The sequence below is a fragment of the Odocoileus virginianus genome, chromosome 7 (genome assembly GCF_023699985.2).
Source record: "Odocoileus virginianus isolate 20LAN1187 ecotype Illinois chromosome 7, Ovbor_1.2, whole genome shotgun sequence".
NCBI lineage: Eukaryota > Metazoa > Chordata > Mammalia > Artiodactyla > Cervidae > Odocoileus > Odocoileus virginianus.
In genome coordinates, this window is record NC_069680.1 from 27,267,669 (window position 1) to 27,282,500 (window position 14,832).

Genomic DNA, 14,832 nt, shown 5'->3' on the forward strand with positions numbered 1-14,832 from the left:
ATGTTATGGACGTACCACCATTTATTTACTGTTCTGTTATTAATGGATCATCTCCTTTTTTGCTGTAATTGGCTAAGCGCTGTAGCAGTTAATATCCTCATTCCATGCATATGTCCCTGTGTGCTCAGATTTCTGCAGGAGAGTCTACCAAGACTGGCATGGTTGCAGACGAGGGGGTATGTATTTCTAATTTTAATAGATGCTGACTTATTGCTTTCTAAAAAGGCTAGAATTCATACTCCACACCCTGCCCCCCCCAACCAATGTATAAGTGTCCCTTCCCCACATGGTCATTTCTAATGGTTATAAAACTCCTTTTAAGTGTCTGACATCGTTACCCATTTCTGTGGCTACTAGGCAATATAAATGTCTTTTTCGAAATTGTTGGTTATTTTTACTGTTTCATCTACTGCTCATCTTTTGCCTGGTTGTTATTATTACCCTTTGGGTTTTTTCCTTGGTTAGTTTGTGAGAGCTGTTTATATAGAATCGATATCAACTCTTTGTCATCTTGTGTTACGAACATCTGGACCAGCGATTTCATTTGTCTACTGACTTTGCTTACCAGCCAGTTCACTGAAGGATGATAGCGGCAAACTGTGTTTCGTCAGCTCAGAGAACACCCTAATTTGTTCCATAAGTTAACCAACCTTTTGGATGGATGAAGTGTGAGGTCGATAGGTAAGATGCAGTCTCCTCGTTGATGAACGTGGTAGCTCACTGCATCAGCTGTGAGCTGATTTTCTATCACTTAATGCTTTTCCAAGGTTCTTCAAACCACAGGGAGATGTACCTGCTTGTATGCCTGATGTAGAGGAAAACACAGCTGATCTTCGAGCCACACTCAGCCAGTCTCTCTTGTCCTTATGGGAAAAGAGCCCTGAAATACTGTATCGTTTTTTCTTTTCTAGAAATCACATCATCCTCAAAGCCTCATCCGCCTGTTGTGGGCAAAGTGACTCATCACAGCATTGAATTATACTGGGATCTGGAGAAGAAAGCAAAGCGGCAGGGGCCCCAGGAGCAGTGGTTCAGGTTTTCTATCGAAGAAGAGGACCCCAAACTGCACACTTATGGTATCATTTATACGTAGGTGCAATGTTGAATTGCTTAATATTTTGCTTTGGTTTCTCGATTAGCTGGATTGGTTTCTCTTGTCTCCAAGAAGACTCGTTTTTTGAAATTAAAAGGATGAGAGAGCATCATTTGCATTCATTCTTTCTGTGAAGGATGAATTTCGGAAAAGAAGGGTGAGCAGTCACTTTGAAATTAAACCGCCTAGACCTCTGAGAGCTCTGTAGGCTTCTGAAATATTCTAATGGAGTATATTTCAAATCCAAAATGTGGAGACAGAATCAGAGGAGAGTTGGATGAAATTGCATGAGGTTCCCATCAGGCTGCCCTGGGCACAGGTGTGACAACTCCCTGACACTTATGTCGCATCACTGGTCCCTCACTGGCTCTTCCAACCCACCTGCTACCTCCCTCACCTCCATCAGGGCCTGGCTTTTCGCCTTCCCCTTGAATGTGTTCCCTTCTGTTTTTATTTGTTTTATTTTTTGTGGCTGCATTGGATCTTCACGGCTTTGCATGGGATTTCACTCGTGGCGAGTGGGGGCTGCTCGTCTTTGCAGTACGCTGGCTTCTCACTGAGATGACTTTTCTAGTCGCAGGGCACAGGCTCTAGGCATGCAGGCTCAGTAGTTGTGGAGCATGGGCTCAGTACTTGCAGCACACAGGCTTGGTTGCTCAGCATGTGGGATCTTCTGGGACCAGGGGTCGAACCCATGTCCCCTGCTTCGGCAGGCGAACTCTTATCCACTCCGCCACCGGCGAAGTGCTCCTTCTGCCTTTAACACAGCTGGTTCCCTCCACACCACGCATGCGTCATGTCAAATACTGGCCCCTCCTGCAGAGGCTCCCCGAGGTGGCCGTGCTTCCAGCCCGCTCTCCTCCCGGCGGTGACCTGGCTTCATCTTCTCGGGACGCCTGGCTCTGCTGGGGTCACTTTGCTCTTGGTCTCTTCATTTCCTGTCCCCTCACCCCAGCATCTGAGCTCCACGAGAGGCAGGTAAGACCCTCTCCCCAGCTCCCAGACAGTGTCGGCACATGGGAGGCGCTCAAAATACCTGTATCAGCAAGTCATTTTTCACCCCCCCCCCTTAGCTTTTACTTCAATCCTTATTTCTTCCTTTGCCAGCTCTACTGCTGGTAAAATGACTTTGTGTTTCAGGAAGAAGACTGAAAATGAGGAACCAGTATGGTTTTATATTAAACTTTTAATTTTGACATAATCGCAGCTTCACATCTGGCTGTGAGGAATCCTACGGAGCGATCCCGCGAACCTCTTACACTTTCCCCAGTGGGGGCGTCAGGGGAAACCATAGGGCGGAGTCATAGCCAGGATCCTGGCGATGATGCAGTCGCGATGCAGAACAGCTGCAGCGCTTGGCTGGACTTTGCTCAAGGTGGCATTGTGGTGGGGGCGCATACCCAAACCACGGTATCCTTGCGGTTTGATGATTGATTCTTTGTGCCTAGGAAAAAAAATATATATATATACACTTACCTGAGAAAAACAAACCCACCGCAAAGCATGAATGATGATATAACAAGTATCCCTGTGTAGAGGGAAAAGGTCCACTCCCTTTCCTTCTGTCTCTCCTGTTGCCGTGAGCCGAGCTTGGAGCCGTCAGGTGGGACTCTCCTGGGGCCCCTTTATTTCCCGCCTCCATATCTCCTTTGCTGGGTGATCGGTCATATCCACTGGCCTCCAGCCTGGGTTTCTCAGAGACCTGAGTGCTGTCTGGCCTGGAAGCTCGCCTGGCATTGCAGGACCTGTTCCGAGGCCTTCAGACCCCCAGCCCTAAGCCACACCTGTGACGCTCAGGCTGTCTCAGAGGATTAGCACAGCCTTGACACTAGGTGGCAGAGCGAGACCGCGCTAATCTGGAGCTCTTTCCTCGGGTCCATCCCTTTCCCCCCAGGTGTATCGTTAAAACTAGGAACTGCCTTCCTTTAAAAAAGCGGTGATCTAGACTCCCTGACCTCGGGCGTGTGGACTTAAGAACTTCGTTTCGACACGTCAGTTTCTGTCCTTCTGCCCCACCAGCCAGTCTAGGATCGGGGCTGTCGTCCTTGACGCGGGCGCTCCTTCTCGCAGCCCGTGATCAGGCTTCTGTGAGTTCTCCCTCTGCACATCATTTATGTGCTTTCTCTCGTTCGACTCCGGCACGTCCCTTGCTAGGTTGCACGGAGGATGCTTTCTGAGTTGTCACTGCTGAGTGCCCAGGTCCTCCCGCTGTCCGCAGTGGCTGATGTCATTGTCCACATCCCTCTGTTCTTTCCTTCAGTCTTGCTGGGTTCATTCTGTTCTTTAACCTTCCTTTTGTCACGCTGTCTGCAATGCGTTTCCATTGCTTGCAGGATGAAGGTCAGGCTCCCGCAGACTAACATTTGATGCGCTTCAGTCTGCCCACCACCTGCCTTTCTTCCTGTCTCTTATTTCTGAGCATGAACCTTCCATTGAAATCTGCTTCACTTCCTTGGACGATGATGCCTTGACTTTTCTTGCACGTGTGTTCAGCTGTTTTCCCTGTTCAGACCAATCTCCCCCCGCTCCATCCTTCCCTCCATCCAAGTCAGGTTCTCTCTTGACTGAGATGTTCCCTTTGCTCTCCTATTATCTACCCCTCTAAATTCCTCCAATAGTCATTTCCCCTATTGTGCATTTCATTCAGAGAAGGCAACGGCACCCCACTCCAGTACTCTTGCCTGGAGAATCCCATGGATGGAGGAGCCTGGTGGGCTGCTGTCCATGGGGTCGCGAAGAGTCGGCCACGACTGAGCGACTTCACTCTCACTTTTCACTTTCCTGCACTGGAGAAGGAAATGGCAACCCACTCCAGTGTTCTTGCCTGGAGAATCCCAGGGACGGCAGAGCCTGGTGGGCTGCTGTCTATGGGGTCGCACAGAGTTGGACACGACTGAAGCGACTTAGCAGCAGCAGCAGCATTTCATTCATTCATTCAATCAGCACCTACTATGTGCCAGGCATGTTCTGGTTGCTGGGGATACAACACTGGACAAACAGACCCTAATTCCTCCCTTGTGATAAGGAATAGGAATGATAAGGAAGGGAGAGAAGTGAAAACCTAGAGTGTGTCGGATGGTGGTGAGTACCAAGGAGGAAAAGCCGGGAGCTTGGCGTGGAGGTCAAGAAGGCTTCACTGATCGTGACATCTGTGTGAAGGAGCAAGGGAGGGGTATCTGTGAGTGTCTGGAAGAACGTCCCGGGCAGAAGATGCAGCTGGTGAAAATGCCTGGAGTTCCAGAAACGCTGAGCAGTGGAGTGAATGATAGGGGTGTTGGGCTGGGCCAGGGAGGAGACCCCCGGGGTCCCAGGGGCTGCCCCTCTGCCAGGGGAGAAGCCACTGGGCCCCGTTAAACTGTGGAGGGGCGTGGTGGTCTCGCCCTGGGAGGGTCACTCTGGCTGCTGAGGGAGGAGCCGAGGCCGCCACAGCAGGGAGACTAACTGGGGATTGTCTGTAATAATTTCGGTGGGAGATGACACTGGTGAATTCAGGGTTTTTAAAGACCATTTTGAAAACTTTTGCTGGTGGACCAGGCACAGGATGTGAGAGAAAGAGGCTAGCAGGGGGCATCTGTGGACAACTCGAGGTTGGGGGGCACCGCTGGGATGACATACAAGTTCGTGGGCTTTTGGAGACCTGGCGTCCTAGAAAGTGTGGCGAGCTGGACACAGGCCCCTGGCCCTGCCTCCCGGCACCTTCTCCGAGTCCTGAGCCAGCAGCACGGGCCTGCCTGCCTTTCCCGGGGCTCCTTTTGCGGCTCCAAGTGCTCTGATCCCCACCTTTGCCTCCAGAGGCCTGCAGGTTTCCGTCACAACCTCTAGCCAGCTTTCTGTTCTCCAAGCGTTCAGCACCCACTTCCCGCAAACGATTCCCCGCTGAGATGGACTGCAGGGCGTGACGAGAGCACCCTTCCTGCACCGCCCGTCTCCCCACGGCTGCTCCTCCTTCCTCACACCCTCTTCTTCCTCACGGCCCCTCCCTGCCCAGGGCATTTTGCCTCGTCCGCCTGCTCGAAACCCCCGCCCCAGGCAGCTCGTGTGTGCTCTCGGACTGCCGAGCTTGGCTTCCAGTTGTGAGACTTTGCCATTTGAGGACAGATATCATGGGTCAAGGTGATCGTCTGTCCACAGTACAGTAAGTCCCTTACGTACGAGTGAGGTCCGTTCCCAGAGCGAGTTGGTAAGTCCACTCTGTGAGTCCAGCAAAGGGAGCCTTGGTTCTGAACCAACACAGCCGGCTCCGGACGACTGTATCAGGCTTGTCACGCTTTTCACGTGAATGATGCATAACTAAGCAAACAAAAGCACACAGGAGCACGGCCTCCTGTGCACGGCCTCCTGGAGGGTGCACACATGTGACAGTGTACGCCAGACACGTGAACTAACAACCGGCATGACTGGACACGTGCACACACGCTCATGTCTCTGCAAGTCCACAGCTTGGAGGTTCTCGTGTGGGGCCTTACTGTACACAGTCACGGGCCAGCTGCGCGTCCGCCCTGCGGGAGGGAGACTGGGGTGGAGGGCACCTGGGGGGCAGGAGCGGACGCCTGGTTTGTCCTCTGTGCCCAGGAGTTCAGCCCAAGGTGAGCGACGGCCGGCCATCCAGGTGAGTCCTGTACTGGGGGGGAGTCAGTGCTCAGAAATCCTTCCACCCGCCCTTCTAGTAGCTCGAGAGGACGCCGCCTCCGTGACCTGCTGTCTTCACCGCGGTCTCCCTCCCGCCTAGGGGCTACGCGACCAAGCACGTGGTGGAAGGCCTGGAACCGCGGACCCTGTACCGATTCCGGCTCAAGGTCACCAGCCCCTCCGGAGAGCATGCCTACAGCCCGGTGGTCTCCGTATCCACGACCCGTGAGTATTCAGAACTCGGAGCTCCTTTGTCTGACGGTGACCGGCCAGCGTGAAGGGGAAGACGCTCTGCTTTCTGCTCAGCCTGACCGGACGCAGAAACCGCTCCGTTTTTGAACACCGCGATAACACTGTTCGTGGGCCGGGCCTGGCCGTCCCACAAGGGAAGTCGCGTTATGCTCGGACAAACGTGAGACCTGTTTTTGTGCTGGCGCTGCCCTGGGAGGGCACATTCAGGAAGAAAGGGATGGAGTCACCTTTCTTAGGAAACGGGCTGGGAGGCATGTGGGCCGCCCCAAGGGTTCCCAGGCCGAGAAGCAGGCTGCCCGCCTGGGTGACCTCGGGAGAGGCCCGCTTGGCATTTTGTCCCTTTGAGACAACGTCAGTGTATCATCATGACTGGACGCATAAACCTGGCTCCTGGGATGCTGTGGGTGAGGACACACAGCGGGGGGCGGGGGGGGGGGCGGGGGCGAGGGGCCGCGTCTTCACCCAGGGCCGATTTAGGAGTGCAGGTATTTTCTGTGATCATACTTTCTCTTTTGAAGGTTTATGTATTTTGGGCTGTGCTGGGTCCTCGTTGATGTGCGTGGGCTTTCTCAGGCTGCACTGTGTAGGGGTGGCCCGTCATCACCGTGGCGGGCTTCTCATTGCAGTGGCCTCTCTTGCCGCAGAGCGCAGGTTCCAGAGCGCCCAGGCTTCTCGAGATGCGGCTCCCGGGTTCTCGAGCACAGGCTCAGTAGTTGTGGAGCACGGGCCTCGTTGCCCCGAGGCCTGTGGGATCTTCCCAGACCCGCGACTGAACCTGTGCCCCACTGGCTGGGCTTTCCTGGTGGCTCAGCTGGTAAAGAATCCGCCTGCAATGTGGGGGACCTGGGTTCGATCCCTGGGTTGGGAAGATCCCCTGAAGAAGGGAAAGGCTACCCACTCCAGTGTTCTGGCCTGAGAATTCCATGGACTGTATAGTTCATGGGGTCACAAAGAGTCGGACACGACTGAGCGACTTTCACTTTCCCCTACACTGGCAGGCTGATTCTTCACTACAGTGCCACCAGGGAAGCCCCGTGATCAGTATTTTAAAGCATTTTGAAGGTGTGTGTGTGTGTAATGCAATGACCTCTTTGAACTAGAATTCTGTGAAGATTAAAATGGTCAAAAGTGTTCCTGCCGGCCCACTCACTAAAACCTTTTCTCGGTTGCATAAAGGGAATCCATCTCTTGTGAGTTAAATATTATTTTCAAGTTTCACTCAGTGTAGCGTTTGGCTTGAATACGGGTGTATAAGTTTGCAGTGAGTTTCAGTTGTGTCTGTAAGGCCTTTGCTCGTTTTCGTGTGCAGGAAAGATCATTCAGATTTTGAGTTGGTTCATTAACAGCTTCCATTACATGGGGGCCGTTAGGGGGTTAGGTTTCGGTTTAGCAAGCTGAGAATTTAGTTAAAGCTAAGGGTGGTGACATCGTGTACACCCCCTAAACGGTGCTCAGCTGATTGTGAAGAAATATAGTTTCAGAGAAGGTTTTTGACATGAAATGGTCAATTCCAAAGATTGTGGTCAGAAAAGACGGCTTGGCCCGGAAGCTGGAGAGGATGAACGCACTTGCTTTTCTATGGAACCTGTTGAGCTCCTGGAGTGTTTTAGGGGAAAGAAAAGGCAGACCCTGTGTTAGTTCTTCGTGCACAGGGGGGAGGCACAGAGAAGGGAGGAGAGCAGAGAGGAGAAGCGTGGGCGAAGGGAGCCCATCGCGTGAAGAGGGGCTCCGGAGGCCAGGTTTGGGGCAGGCGGCTCCCCCAGGCCAGCGTTCAGCTCTCGGCCGCCCTCCGGTGGCTCCACCCCTGCATTCTGGGGTTCCCTCCCCTCCACTCCTGGGCCTGTCAAGTCCACTCTGGGGGCAGAGCCCTGCTCCGGATGGGTCCTCGTGGGGCTGCCCCTGGCCTGCCGGGCGTTCGGGTCCTCCCCCAGAACAGAGCCGTGTCTCAGGGTCTCCCCACCTCTCGCAACACTCCATCGCCTCATTTTACAAAGCCACTCGTCTTCCCTGGCTCCCACCTCCTGTGTACTGAAGGCCGAGGGTGATGGGTTAGTCATGTCTAATTATAGAAGATCCTTAAGACACGCATGGGCGGATAGTGAACAAAATGCCCCGAGACAGAACCAGGAGGAGGAGGAGATGCTCTGATTGGCTCGACTTGCTTTCCTGTGTCTCAGGAGATGGGTCTGGTTCCCTCTGGCTGGGGAGACGCCCCTGAACTTGCCAGATGAGCGGAACTGGGAGCAGAGAGACCACTGGTGGCCGCTGGCATCCTTATTATCCCCCCCAAGCCAGGGCAGGGGCTCCTGGGCCTTGTGGCTGGAGGTTACAGGGAGTCAGGGCACCATCTGAAGTTCTTCTAGGAAGGCAGAGGACCCCTGCACCCACCATAGCTCTTGGTCTATCAGCTGACAATAGTGGTGTCTGCAAGCCAGGTGTGCCTTCTTGCCGAGTGGACTTTGGAGAGGCAGCCGTGGATAACTGGTTCGCTGGTCCACAGCCTTTGTCACTGCAGTCTACGGCTTCTGTGGGTCGAGAGACAAGGCCTCCTGCAGGGACGGGGGTGGGCTGGAGACAAGGCTCCTGGTAAAGACGCCCCGGGAGCCGGGCTCCAGGTCACAGTGCACGCGCCTGCAGCCAGGACGCACGCCAGGCCTCAGGGCCCTCTCCTGGGTGGGAAGGATCGGGCACCTCTTCCTTCTGGCTGGCAGCTGCTCGCTTAGGCTGTTACTGTAATATACAAAGCAGACTCTCTTAAGGAGGCAGATCATGCTAAACAAAGAATTAAAATGTGCACATTATATAAAACAAGTGAAAATGCTTCTGTGGGTTGATAATTTGCATTCGGTTTGAAAGTGTTTTAATGAATCACAAAAGCATGTACTTTGTTTGAATAAAGGATGCTCAGCCTTTTTTTTTTTCCTTCCCTTTCCCAGGTAAAGTACACGAGACTCTTGCTTAAATGAGGCATGCAATTTTAATCAGTTGGGCCCTTAAAAAGAAAGAAAAACAGCTGCTGCTTGTTAATTGGCAAATATTTTCCCCAATGAACTCATCATTTATTCACTGTTTTTAATAGAGACTTAAATTCCACCAGGAAAGGTGTTATCATGCTGCTTCAATATCTGCCGGGACATCTGCAGCTAAATGACCCTCCTAGAGAACGTGAGCTGAGGCTTCCCAAATGCTTCTCTGTCCCCTCCTCCTCCTGGCCAGGTATCCTCTCCCGAGGTCCTGCCTGACCAGTGCCACCAGTCTAACACACGTGGATGCCCACGGGTGTCTTCACCACCGGCGGCATCAAATCAGTATTTGGAATTGTGACACCCGAGGTCAACATCAGAGAAATAGACCCACAGATGCAAAGCCTGCCTTTGTCATATTCCATTGCACATACTGATGGCAGTCCCTTGGACCAGGCCCACGGTGTCTTGAAGGGCTTGGGGGTGGTGAACTGAAACATTCTGCTCACCCTGGAATTTCCTCTCTGTTCTTCCTGACTCCTGCCTAGAGTGGGAGTGGGAGGAGCTGCTCTGCCCTGCAAAGAGGAGTGTTTGCATTTCTTTTCTGTTTCTCTGCCAATTCCTGTGACCAGTGAGACCTTTCAAGCCTTGGTGGTCCCTGTCGGGGCTGGTGGTCACACTTGGTACCTCTTTGCCTTCCTGGTAGGGCTCTGAGAGGGTCAGTGAGTTAATGCTGAGACAGAACTTCCATCCCTGATGACAGTTACTGCTTCCTTTTGCTGGAGCTCAGAGACCAGGGCATGGTGAGCAACTGTGTTCTTTTCCTTCTCTTCCATGAGGTGTCCCTTTGTTCTCAGAATGAGTTCAGAGGGCTCTGATGACCCCTTCCAGAAGCTGGGACAGGCAGTGTGTTGTGTTAGCTGCTGAGTCATGTCTGACTCTTTGCAACCCCGTGGACTGTAGCCCACCAGGCTCCTCCGTCCATGGGATTCTCCAGGCAGGAATACTGGAGTGGGTTGCCATCTTCTTCTCCAGGGGATCTTCCCGACCCAGGGATCAAACCTGTGTCTCCCGCATTGCAGGCAGATTCTTTGCTGTTTGAGCCTCCGGGGTACATTTATTTAAATTACATCCTAATATCATGATACCCTGGTCTCTGCTATGCATGGTCATCAAGTGTTTAAGCGTGAAATGAACTTCCTTCATTTTCTGGTATTTGCCTGCCGCAGAGCTCCTTGGCTGGGACGGGGAGTGCCACACCAGGAGAGGTGTGCTGGGGTGGAGAAGAGGGACGACGTGGACTGGAGGTGGTTGGGGGTACTGTGCTGGGGGCTGTGTGTGCATTTTGGGCTTTCCTTCAAATCCCAAGAAGTCAATACATTTCTGAAGGTTTCTAAGCTTTAGGGCTTCTGTTCCTCTTCACACTTGTTCATAGGTGTGTATTTAAGATGTCTGCTTGTGTCCAGCGTTTAGTGAGAGTGGAAGCCTAGAGTGGACTGGTCAGCTACGTCAGCATCTATTGAAACCCCACACTCCTCCCTTGAATGACTCCCTTAGCCTTTCTTGTCCTGGTTTGTGGTCTTAAGGAGAATCTAAAAGGATCATGTAAAGTCCTAGACTCAGTTAATAGGATCGAATTAGGATACCGTACTTTAAAATTCAGTAGAAATAGGATGAGCTTCCTATGTTCTTTTAGACAATTCTGGAGAAGGCAATGGCAACCCGCTCCAGCAGTCTTGCCTGGAGAATTCCATGGACAGAGGAGCCTGGCGGTCTACAGTCCATGGGGTCCCAAAGAGTTGGGCACAACTGAGCGACTAATGCTGTTCCTATGTTCCTCTAAACGATTCCATGCAAATCATGTATTTTTGTGTTTTTAGTGGCAATTGAAGTTTGCGATTCACAGGGGTGGGGTTGTTCTGGTGCAATAACGGACTTACCCACCACACCACCCTTCTCCTTTCCAGGAAGGGAGAGGGAAAGGAAACTTTGGGTTTCGTTTGCTCACTAAAGGATAGACCATTTTAAGTCCATCCAGCTCTAGTGTTCAACTCAGCCTCTGCACCGTTGGCGTCTGGGGCTGGATAATTCACGCTGTGGGGCTAACCTGGTCTGCAGACTGTTTAGAGGCATCCCTGACCTCCAGCCTCTAGCTGCCAGTAGTACCAACCCTTCCTTAAGTTGTAACAACCAGAAATATCACCAGACTTCACCACAAAGTCTGGTGCAAACCCCTGTGCCCTCCCATCGCCCCTCGTGAGACCAAGGATCTCGACATGACCTCTCTGCAAAAGCCAGGGCCAGCTGTGGGCCTTGTCCTCCGATGGCTTATCCTGCTGCTTTTCTTTAAGGCTTTGGGTCTAAAGCTATGTGTGGGACGATGAAAGGGAAGTATAACATAGCTGAGACACCTTGAGGAGACTGGCACGCTCAAGCAGACAACATGGCTGTCTCAAGAACAATTTTCACTTGGCTTAAATTTATTTTACCGGAACAGAAGCAGGGGTATCAGCTGAAGGTCACTCTGATAGCGATCCATTCATTCCTCTGCCCCACTGTTTCCCGGCTTGTACTCTGTCCAGGGAGAATCGTCCAGGGAGTCCAGCAGGAAAGCTCTCCAGTGCTGGGAGCTGGCACCCCAGACCGTTTCTCCACTGGCACAGGTGACCAGGGGTTTCTGCAGGCTGAGCCTAAGAGGGAGGGTAAGGTGTGGGGTGAGCCCCAGGAGGCAGCATGAGGTGCAACGCGAGAAGAGGGTTGCTGGGGATATTTTCTTTCAGAGTTGAGAATATAATGGCTTGAAAGCCAGCCCCACAGCATGAAGGACAGGAGAGGAGCCTGTGTGTGTCTCTTTCTCTCTGGTGCCCCCTGGACTGAAGACCGGGCATGGACATTACTTAATTCAGTTCAGTTGCTCAGTCGTCTCCGACTCTGCCACCCCATGGACTGCAGCACTCCAGGCCTCCCTGTCCATCACCAACTCCCCGAGCTTGCTCAAATTGATGTCCATCGAGTCGGTGATGCCATCCAATCATCTCATCCTCTGTCATCCCCTTCTCTTCCCGCCTTCAATCTTTCCCAGCATCAGGGTCTTTTCTAAGGAGCCAGTTCTTCACATCAGGTGGCCAAAGTATTGGAGTTTCAGCTTCAGCATCAGTCCTTCCAATGAATATTCAGGACTGATTTCCTTTAGGATCGATTGGTTTGATCTCCTTGCTTTCCAAGGGACTCTCAAGAGTCTTCTCCAACACCACAGTTCAAAAGCATCAATTCTTCGGCACTCAGCTTTCTTTATGGTCCAGCTCTCCCATCCATACCTGACTAAGTTCCTTAGACATTTGTTAGATGAATGAGCCCTTTGAGATGACTGAAGCCAGGGATTATCAGCTCGATGCCTGTGGGGGCAGGTAGGATGCTACTGTGTGTGGGAGGTTGGACATCAGGCAGAGGAGAAAGGTAGGCTGCTCGGGACCAGGGCACCTGCCACTCCGTCACTGTTACCTGCATGTGTGTGTGTGCTCGGTCGTGTCCGACTCTTCGCGACCCTATGGGCTGTAGCCCGCCAGCCTCCTCTGCCCATGGAATTCTCCCAGCAAGAATACTGGAGTGGGTTGCCAGTCTCTTCTCCTGGGGACCTTCCCAACCAGGGACTGAACCCACATCTCCTGTATTGCATGTGGATTTTTTTTTTTCTTACCACTAAAGACACTTAAATAACGTGCAGGTGCTGGTCTAGTGCTCTGCATTATTTCATTTAAACTGAATCATCGACAAAGGCAGAAAGTCATGGAAGCTGAAACACGTGAAGCCGTGAAATAAACGTCCGGCTGGACGGCTTCTCTCACAGGGTCCTGCACTCTCACACGGCTCCTTTGTGAACGTCGGCCCCATTCTCTCCCGCGAGGAGTCACCGCACAAAGGGCCTCTCTTCTGCCTTCTGTTTCTCCTCTACCGTTTCTTGGAATCCTTCCCTGGCTGCCCCACTTGGCAGGCTTGCCCCCACTGTGGGGCCTTCTCACCGTGTTGGGTCCAGCTCTCTGGGTACAGGCCCTTCTGCCCCCACAGGGCCGACGTGGATGCTGTGTTCCCAGGGAAGGGCTGACGTGGTGGGCTCCCACTGTTAAAACCGTCTGTCCTTTCTTGTTTGTTGTTCACATGGCTTAGTGATTCCCTGGCAAACAAAACCAGCCCATCGTGATGATGCTGGAGCTTCCCCTTGCTCGTAGGAGACGTTTGTGAAGTCTTAAGAAATCTGAAAGGTTTATTTTTCGAATATCAAAACAACATCCACACAGCAGTACTTTTATAACTTGAAAGCATCCCAAGCCTTTAGGACAGTCTAAATGTTCTTCTCTTAATATGTGAAAACAAGGTCTTTTTTCAGTAGAGGAGTGGAGTGTGTTGTGTAAGAGACACTCAGCAAAGTTGCCAAGCGCCTCCTTAGAGGTGAACATGAACTTCCACTCGAGGCCGCAGGAGGAACAGAGCTGGAATGAATCTCCTTTCATTATGTTTTGGATGACTGCTTTCCATCTGCTTTCTTCAGGAGAACCCATAAGTAGCGAACACTTGCACAGAGCTGTCAACGTGAACGATGAAGATCTGTTGGTGCACATTCTGCAAGGAGGGTGAGAGACCTCTGCCTTTTAAACACTTAGGTCTTTTAAAATTCACAACAGTGCTTAGAAGCTGGCTCCAAAATTGATCTCAGGTGACTGGTGTGAGTTCTGCCTGGTTCATAAGGACGGTCGTAGAAAGCCCCACATAAATGCCATTATTTAATGAACATTGAAGACAGAAATGCCAAGTCTGGGTGCCTCATTTTCCTCCCAGAAATAACTTATGACTCTTGCTTATATGCCATAGCATTTGGGCAAATTTCACCCCTAACTGCCCATGTCTAATTCCTGATGAAATTAAGGAATCACTCAATCAGCTGTCTCTAATTCAAGTGACTGATAAAACCCTAGAGGGGAAATGGTGACCGTGAATGCCACAGATGGGCTATCCACAGCTGCTTCCCGAATGAAAAGGGGGCGATGTTACCCAGACCCTTTTTGAATTGATAGTTTTGAGTGTCTTAGAAGATGGGGCTTCCCTTGTGGCTCAGCTGGTAAAGAATGCCTGCAGTGTGGGAGACCTGGGTTTGATCCCTGTTGGGAGGATCCCCTGGAGAAGGGAGCTGCTACCCACTCCATTATTCTGGCCTGGAGAATTCCATGGACTGTACAGTCCATGGGGTCGCAAAGAGTCGGACACAACTGAGCGACTTTCACTTAGAAGGCAGGTCATCTCTGAATTGAGGCTCTGTAAACTGGAGAAGAGAAGGTTCCTGCAAAAAGCCACAGCTTCCAAAGCTGCTATTTAAGAGCGTGGCTTTTTTCTCTGAGCAGCAGAGCTTCATGCCCAGTAGGTGAGACGGGGTCAAGGGAGAACTGTGGCTCTTCCTCATTCCAGGCTAGTGTGGCGGGTGGAGCCGAGAGCCCGCAGTGCAGACACTGTGTCCTCTCCATAGTTTAGGGGGGCCTGCTTTTGGCGGAGGATTTTATCGAATGGCATAATGGTTCTGCATTGGAGAAAATGCCTATTTCAAGTGAAATTACAGCAATTTCCTCCTCTTTCCTCGTGAATTTGGATCCTTTAACGTATTAGGCAGGGCAGTCCAAGACAACAACAACTTAATGGCCTAGGAGGAGTTGGAATTTTCAGGAAAATGAACCATTCTAACCACCTGTGCTCTGCAAGAGAGGACAGCTGTGAATCCACGGAAGTGACGCAGGCGCACTAATCTCTCTTTCTCTGTGTTTTCCCCAAGCAACGTGAAGGTTGATGTTCCCAATAAATTTGGCTTTACCGCCCTGATGGTCGCTGCCCAGAGAGGATACACCAGGTATG

At 51.8% G+C, this 14,832-nt stretch overlaps 1 protein-coding gene across 2 annotated transcripts in view; it reads left to right on the top strand.

Annotated features, from left to right (window-relative positions):
- FANK1 (fibronectin type III and ankyrin repeat domains 1) overlaps positions 1-14,832 on the top strand; it is a 100,343-nt gene that overhangs the window by 76,052 nt on the left and 9,459 nt on the right. Inside the window, exons 2-5 of one of the 2 annotated variants that reach the window (XM_070470398.1) lie at positions 912-1,089; positions 5,823-5,947; positions 13,484-13,565; positions 14,753-14,827. In XM_070470398.1, the coding sequence (XP_070326499.1) occupies positions 912-1,089; positions 5,823-5,947; positions 13,484-13,565; positions 14,753-14,827 (460 nt within the window). The remainder of the gene's footprint in view (positions 1-911; positions 1,090-5,822; positions 5,948-13,483; positions 13,566-14,752; positions 14,828-14,832) is intronic. The other variant, XM_070470399.1, reaches the window with a different exon arrangement.